Here is an 8518-nt window from a genome sequence, read left to right on the forward strand (position 1 = left end):
ATGTATGAACAAAGGATTGCTATTTAGCCTTTTAAAAGATGGAATTCTGTCATTCACAACAACAGGAATAAAACTGGAAGATATTATATTAAGAGAAGTAAGCAAGACACTGAGAGACAGATACTGCATGATTTTACTCCTATAAAGAATCTGAAAAAGCCATTACCATAGAAGTTGAAAGTAGACTAGTCATTACCATAGGCTGGAGTGAATAGAGGAGAGGGAGGGTAAGAGGAGATAGGTCAATTAGTACAATGTTGATTAACCAGAAGAAATAAGACCTGGTGTTCTATTGTACAACTGAAGGGGCTATAGTTAACAATAATTTATTTTATATAGTCAAGTGCAGCATAACATTTTGGGTCAACACTGATCTACATATACAACAGCACTCCCATAAAATTAAGATGAAGCTCAAAAATTCCTATCCCCTAGTGATATCATAGCTGTTGTAAAGCTTCAATGCACTGCCTTACATGTTTTGGTGAGCGATATGATTATTAAAAAGCCTACTATGACACTAGTTGTATAAAAGTTTTATATCAATACACATAATTAGGTACACAACATAAAAGTTAGTAAATATAATAAATGACTTTTTACTAATGTATATATTTACTACACTACACTTTACTTTAGGGTGTAATCCTACATAATAAAAAGTTAACTATCAAACATCCTCAGCAAAGTCCTTCAGGAGGTATTCCAGCATAAAAGATGTTAGCATGAGAGATGACAACTCTATGCATTTTATTGACTCTGAAGATCTTCCAGTGGGATCAGATGCAGAGGTGTAAGATAGTTGTATTGATGATCCTGACCCTATGTAGGCCTAGGCTAATATAAGTATCTATGTCCTGGTTTTTAGATAAAAATTTAAAACTTCAAAATATCAAAAATCTAAAAGTAAAAAAGCTTGCAGAATAAGGATATAAAAAATATTTTGTATAGATGTACAATATGCTTACATTTCAAGCTATGTTATAAAAGTTAAAAATATTTTAGTTTTTTAAAGCTAAAAAGTTACAGTAAGATAATTTGCTATTAAAGAAAATATTTTATGAATTTAGTGAAGCATAAGTATACAGTATATAGTTTACAGTAGCGTTCACCTTAACTCACCACTCATTTGCTACATCACACAGAGCAATTGCCAGTTCTATAAACACCATTCATGATAAATAACCTAAACAGGTATACTATTTTTTATGCTTTATTATTTTGTTTTGCTTTGTTTTTTTTTTTTTTGTTTGTTTGTTTTGGTTTTTTGTTTGTTTGTTTTTGAGATAGTATCTCACTAAATTGCCAAGCTATTCTCAAAGTCCTGGGCTCAAGTGATTCTCCTGTTTCAGCCTCCCGAGTACTTGGGACTACAGGCTTGCATCACTGAAATGGCTCCCACTTTTAATATTTTATACCGTAGTTTTACTGTACTGTTTCTATTTTTTGCTATACCAATACTTTTCATTGTTAAAATTACCTAAGATATGCAGCACAATAGCATACTGTACAATTTTGGGATCCTAGGAGTACTAAGCTATACCATATGCCTTGCATGTGTAGTAAGCTACATCATCTATATTTATGTAAGTATGCTCTATTATGATTGCTTTTTCTTGAAATGTACCTCCCTTGTTAAGTAACACAAGACTTTATTTCAAAATATCTAAAAACAGTGTGGTGTGGTGGCACTACCTATAATCCCAGTGGCTCCAGAGGATGAGGCAAGAAGATTGCAAGTACAAAGCCAGCCTCAGCAATTTATCGATGCCCTAGCAATAGTAGACCCTGTCTCTAAATAAGATATAAAAAAGGGCTGGAGATGTGTCTTAGTGGTTAAGCACCCCTTTGTTCAATTCCCAGTACCTCCAAAAATAGCTAGAAATAAAGAATGTAAGTGCTATTACCACAAAGAAATAATACATGTTCAAGGTGATGGATACACTAACTACCCTGACTGGATCATAATACAGTGTATACATCTATTGTAACATCAAACTGTACCCCATAAATATGTGCAATTATTATGTGTCATTCAAAAATAAAATAAAAGCAATATAATCATCTTATTTTAAATTTTGAGTATTAACAGTACAAAGGAAATTTCATGATTTGTAATTGCATAAAAATAGTGAAAATATTTTGATGTCATTCAAAAAATGTGCAAGGGTTAATTGTTCCAGGTTCATTGTCAAGGTCACAACCATTTCCCACTACACACTGGTATGGTCCTATACGAGTTAGGATGGGAAAACTGGTGATAGATGCAGCTAGGATAAGAGGGTCCATCAATTGTTTTGTTCATGCATTACAGTTAAAGAAGTGTGACCAAAAAGAGACATTTTACCCATTGTTAATACTAGAGACATTTGTAAGTCAAAATTTAAAATTTCCCAATTTTTATGATCCTGTGATAATTCTAGGTAGTTGAGTCACCCATCCCAACACAAAGTTGTGACATCATAGCTGTGACTTGTGTAGTACCTGCCACATGCATAAATATAAAACATTAAATGCATACTGACTTGGAGAGTCCAACACTTAAGTTTCATGGTGAGAAATTACTTTCTAAGGACCTGTACACATGATAAGAAGCTCCAAAACACACATGAATTGGTTATACTGTCTACCAGTTGGGTTTCTGAATTGACTTCGTATTTACCATGCTCAGGTCAGTGATCCCAGCTCAAATTAGTCTTTAGACAGACAATTCAACCAGGGTTCAGGCCTAGTTCAGGCTCTTATTTTCCAGTACAACAAACAAAGGAAAGTGAGGAACTCAATGTGGTGTGATAGGGCAATGACAAGGATAGTTATGACAACCTCTTCCCTTTCATTAAAATCACTGTAAACATATCACCTAATAACCTGTTCTTAAGCAGGGTGGGATTCTAATTCAATGACAAAGAACACAGACATGGAATGGTTCCACGCATTCTTTCAGATTGAGTTTATACAACTCCACATAATGCCATCAGACATGTTCAGCCTGAGGAACTTAATTGGAATTCATCAACAAATGTATGGTCAAGTTAACGAATGAGAAATGAAGCAAATACTGTAGAATTCTGGAGATTTCTGTTTGAATCAGAGATACATTAACTGTTTTAAAGAAGAACAGGAAGCATGTAATTATGGGCAATGACAGCTCAAAGAACAGTAGTGACAAGATACAGTGGTCAGTTTCAGAAAGAGATAAATAAAGCCCAGAAAAAAAGAACCTAAATACAAAGATCTGCCCGTAAGATCTATATGGTTTGGAAAGCAACAAGATAGGATAAAAGAAAAGAGTTGTGAAACATAGAACCTCAGTGATCAGTATCTCAGAGGCCATCCCTATGTACTGAATAGTTTCTAGCTCTCATGGTAAATAAAAGAAAGATTTTCTAAGATAAAAATCAAAGATCTTCCCATAGGTGCCCAATAGAACTATTATCAAAAAATTTCTGCTATCACCTTATTTGCCAAATAATAGGTATTCATCAGTTATTCCAGATTCTGTTTGAAGATGGTGACATGAACAAAAACAGGTCAGAAAATTGTGTTTAAATAGAAGAGAGAGTTATGAGTTTCTAAATATGCGATGAGTTTTGATGCCATAGACAGGTTATGTGCTAATCTAACTCAAGTGATCATGCATATGGGGTCAGACAATTCAAAATTATGAATATGAAAGAATAACTGAAAAAGGAATTGATCCAGTTCTCTGGGGAATAACTGAAAAAGGAATTGATCCAGTTCTCTGGTTTCATAAGTGAACCTCAAAGACAGGACATGGGCACAGGATATGGTATAAATAAAACAATAAGTTAAAATAATTTAAAAATAAAAAACTTAAAAGAGGTTAATTATTATAACCTTGTCAAAAAATATGAACAAACATGCAATTGACAATGGCATAACTGGGAACAGTATCAAAGAAACAAATTTTGTAAAAATAATGAAAAATTTTTTTGTAATTTTCAAAATAATAACGTTGAATTGCTGTGAACATTGTTGGTTATTAGACATCATGTATATGTTTCTTGACAGCATAATACCCATATCATTTTGGTGAAATTGACACTAATTCCAAATTCATTATGGTCCTTTATTATAATAAACATATTAGCCAAATGGACTGACTCTGTTAATGTGGTTGGTTCTGAATTGAGTATATAAACTGGATCTAAAACAATTGGGCATAACATTTTCCTTGGCCATATTATGAGGAAAGGAAAAATAACCTATAATGCTATCAAAGCAAATTTGATCGAAATTTGCATAAAATGAGTACCACAGTACAAGAATAAGAAAGTATTTACCCCCCAAACTTGTTAAGCATCACATTGCAACATAAATGTTAGAATGAAACTGGCAATAGAAAATAGAAGACAGGATAAAACTAGGTTTTGGGTGACATCACTGAGTGTTATTTGTTTACTAGGGCTGCCATAACAAAGTAGCACAAAGTAAGAGAATTAAATAACACATTTCTTTTCTCTTATTTCTGAAGGCTTCAGTCAAAATCAAGGTTATCAGAAGGGGTGGTTTTTATATAAAGTATCTATCATTTATTAGTAAATGCCCATCTTTCCCTTCTGATTCACTTCATATTTTCCATGTGCTTATCTAACCTAAATTCCTCTTTTAAAAAATTTTTAAAACCTAGTTCTATTAATTAAAATCTACAAAATTGACTGCACATGAATTTCTTCTTAAAAGTCCTATCTTCATAAACTCACATTCTGAGGTACTGCAGTTAAAATTTCAACATATGAATATTGGAAGGTTTAATTCAGTCCACAATACTGACCACCTAGAATGAGACTAATATATTGGCCAATAAATTGATTTTATTGTAAATCAATTTTAGTTTTCTTTCTTGTTACATGTAGGAAACATCTTAACTGATAAAAAAACTTTTGAAAACTATTGTCAAGATTATAAAACATTGTGCAAAAATTATTTTAAAAAACAGAAAAGGATACAGAGAGGATACAAAGTGTCAAGCTGTGAAAAATTAAAGTTTGGTAGAAATTGGAATCATGCTCAATACGTTCTTAAGCTGAAGCTACTACTCCAAAACTAGATCTTCAAAACTAAACTATGCCTAGAAACTACACTGAAGAAACTCCTAAAGTGTGAATAAATCAATAGGTATTTAAATACAGAAAATTTTGTCTGTGCATAATGCCATAAGGTTGAGGTATATATTTAGGATTATATATCTTTATAATGAGTATGTACAAATATGTGTGCAGATATGTATGAAAAGAAAGGAATTGTTTCAATATACGTTTGAATATTATTTCTGGGTAAATTTATATGTGTGCAAAAAATGTGAGGAATGTCAGAAAGATAGAAAGCAGATGGAGCAAGAGAGCTTAGGGGTGGAGCTAAACGACCTAGGGGGTCCAGTAAGAAAGCCTTAAAGAAGGAAAGGGCCACCTACAGGTCCCACTGTTCTGAATCTGAGGCTAGAAGGAGGCTGAGGAGTTCAGTATTTACCAAGACAGGGAAGCCAAAATAAGGACAGGAAAATAAGATTATTTTTCTATAGAGAAAGAGGGAGGAGACTGCGGAGACTGTGGAAGCCCAAGGTGGCAGATGGTCCGCCGCACCAAAGGAAAGGCGGAGGGCCCATAAACCCAGCAGCAGCAACGCCACCGCCCTCTTCGCCTGCCCCGCCGCCCTCCTAACATTCTCTTCGCCTGTGCATCCTTCCCTCCCAGCTCTGGCAAGCACTCACTGGACCGGTCGCCCGCGGATCCTCCTTCTCCACGGGCTCTTAGCAGAGGCAGCAGCGAGGTGTCCGATTTGGGCACGTGAGGCCCGCGATCTCCGGCGGTGGACGCCAGGCAGGGCAAGGCCATTGGTGGGCGCCAGAAAGGAGGGAGGGGGATGGGATGGAATCTTGCAAGAAATAAAGGTAGAAGTGGGCGCCAGGCAAGGGTGGAAGGCTGGCTGGGGTGGGCAACAGGAAAAGGGGGTGGGTGCCTTAAGAGCCAGGCAAGGATTTGGAAATGAGCATGGGGCAGCAAAGGAGGTGGATACAAGGGAAGCGGCTAGGATAGGCAGGGGGGCTTGTGGCCAGCAGTCTGGGGCTTTCAGGGCAGGTGGGCAGTGGGTGCAAGGGCGGGGAAACTGGACACGGAGCCAGGAGGAGGTAGCCCTTTCCCTTCTGCAGAGTTCCTAAACCCAGGCAGCACTCCAGCCACTCCAGCCCTTCCCCTCAGCCTAAAGGAACCTGAGAGAGGGAGAGAGAGAGAGAGGGAGGGAGGAAGAGGGGGAGAGAAGGAGCACAAGAGCAAGAGCACTGCAGGCACACAGCCAGGATTCCCAGCATTGCTGCCAGGCTCCTGGGGAAATTTTAGGCGCCTGTGCAGGGTACATAAGAGACATCGCTATGGGAGAAGTTCACCTTATGGCATATTGGATATCTGTCTCTATCCCCTCTCCTTTCCCTGCAGGCATGAAGACTCCCAATGTACAAGAGGCCGAAGGGCAACAAACCAGGGCAGCTGCAGGAAGGGCCACTGGGTCTGCAAACGTGTCCAAGAGGAAAACTTCCCAGAAGAAGCACAGAGGCAGACCTTCATCCCAGCCTCGCAGGAACATTGTGGGCTGCAGAATTTCCCATGGATGGAAGGAAGGCGATGAGCCCATCACCCAGTGGAAGGGAACTGTTCTGGATCAGGTGCCCATAAACCCCTCTCTTTATCTGGTGAAATATGATGGAATTGACTGTGTCTATGGCCTGGAACTTCACAGAGATGAAAGAGTTTTGTCTCTTAAAATTCTTTCCGACAGGGTGGCATCATCCCAAGTTAGTGATGCCAACCTTGCAAATACCATAATTGGCAAAGCAGTGGAACATATGTTTGAGGGTGAGCATGGTTCTAAGGATGAATGGAGGGGGATGGTCCTAGCCCAAGCACCTATCATGAAAGCCTGGTTTTATATTACCTATGAGAAAGATCCTGTCCTGTACATGTACCAGCTTCTAGATGATTATAAAGAAGGTGACCTCCGTATCATGCCAGAGTCCAGTGAGTCTCCTCCAGCAGAGAGGGAGCCCGGAGGAGTTGTAGATGGCCTGATAGGCAAACATGTGGAATATACCAAAGAAGATGGCTCCAAAAGAATCGGAATGGTCATTCACCAAGTGGAAGCCAAACCCTCTGTGTATTTCATCAAGTTTGATGATGATTTCCACATCTATGTCTATGATTTGGTGAAAAAGTCCTAACTGTTAGGATAAAATGTGCCACGATTTTGGAAATAAACGTATAATTTGTAGACACTCCAAAAAATGCTGCTTTTCAGTGTATTGAAAGTTTAAGGGTCCCTGAAAACCCAACGTCTTTGCCAGCATAACTGTTGTTTTGTTCTGAAAAATACAAGTTTATGTGGACATGACATGCTGTGTGTAAGCACTTTGTCTTGTTGAAAAGATTGAGTGTGTTTGGTGGATGGGGCACGAAAGGAAGGAACAGCTGTCAATTCAGGCTGTGAATAAAGTGCAGCTAGTATCATAATCACTCATCTAAAAATGGAACAAGACTTAGCTGGTCTGATCTGGAGGGGAGGGGAAAGGACTAATGATGGGCTGTGGGGGATGGGAGAGGAGGAGGTATCTACTTAGGCAGAGGGAGAGAGGGGTCAAACAATTGGGAGGCTCCCTGTGGGAGGGATAGGCTACAGGAGGGGAAACAGCCAATTTGGAAGGGAGGGAAGGATGTCAGAGAGTGGATCTTGAGGCTTCGAGGAAAACACTCGAGTAAATTGTGTAGAGAGGGACACAAGGACGCTTAGAAGAGGTCCAGAGTAAGGGAGATGGGATGATCAAGCTTCAGGGAAGCCAGAGGACACACAAAGGAGGGTCTATGCATGGGTAGCATGGCCAAAAATGGAGGGACACTGAGGAAGGAGCAATTGCAAGAAGAAAGAATGACGAGGAAATGAAAATTGGGGAGGGGGGAGGTGAGAGAGCAGGTCCCATGAGGGATGGAAAAGTTCAGGGAAAGCTGGACCCCAGCCATATCCATATTGCCCTCCCTGGCTCTGTGCACAAAGAAAGTGGCAACTGTCAAAGAAAGCAGATGCACTAGAGATTCCCTAGAAGGGCATTTGACAGCAATGAATGACTCAGACAACTTAAGTGGGAGCCAAGTGTATAACTTTAAAGCTTTTCTTGTTTCAGGGAGTTTGTGCCACACTGGCCCAACAGAACCTCAGCCCTCAGCCTAGACACACTAACATGGTGCTCCATAAACCTGGGCAGTGAGAAAAAGTTTTACCCAGAAAAATGGAACCTTGCTGAAGCCAGGTACAGCAGTACCACCACTGTTCTTCCTCCTACAGGAATGTTCTTGCCTCCCTAGAGAGGAGGAGCATGAGAGGATTGAACTTAATGTCTCTCCAGGGCATGGCGAGTACTTGACTATCCATGCTTCTTTCAACAGCTGCCTGAAACCACAGGTGGCAGCAACCAGTGCTCCACCAAAGGGAGGCTCTCTTGCCCTAGGAGCCCCAT

The 8518-nt window shown here is 39.3% G+C and overlaps 1 protein-coding gene across 4 annotated transcripts; it reads left to right on the top strand.

The window, feature by feature from the left end:
- Window positions 1–5527: 5527 nt before the first annotated feature.
- LOC306651801 (spindlin-2B) lies at window positions 5528–7579 on the top strand. Of its 4 annotated transcripts, none has more exons than XM_079124659.1 (2): window positions 5528–5911; window positions 6453–7579. In XM_079124659.1, the coding sequence occupies exons 1-2, from the start codon at window positions 5884–5886 to the stop codon at window positions 7229–7231; spliced, it is 807 nt and encodes a 268-aa protein (XP_078980785.1). In that variant the 5' UTR covers window positions 5528–5883; the 3' UTR covers window positions 7232–7579. The 4 variants fall into 4 exon arrangements, with proteins under 4 accessions (XP_078980785.1, XP_078980788.1, XP_078980787.1 ...); XM_079124662.1 differs by having other exon boundaries at window positions 5528–5840; XM_079124661.1 differs by having other exon boundaries at window positions 5531–5845; window positions 6453–7578.
- The last annotated feature ends 939 nt before the right edge of the window (window positions 7580–8518 follow it).

The sequence above is a fragment of the Sciurus vulgaris genome (assembly GCF_902686455.1).
Source record: "Sciurus vulgaris genome assembly, chromosome: X".
Lineage (NCBI taxonomy): Eukaryota > Metazoa > Chordata > Mammalia > Rodentia > Sciuridae > Sciurus > Sciurus vulgaris.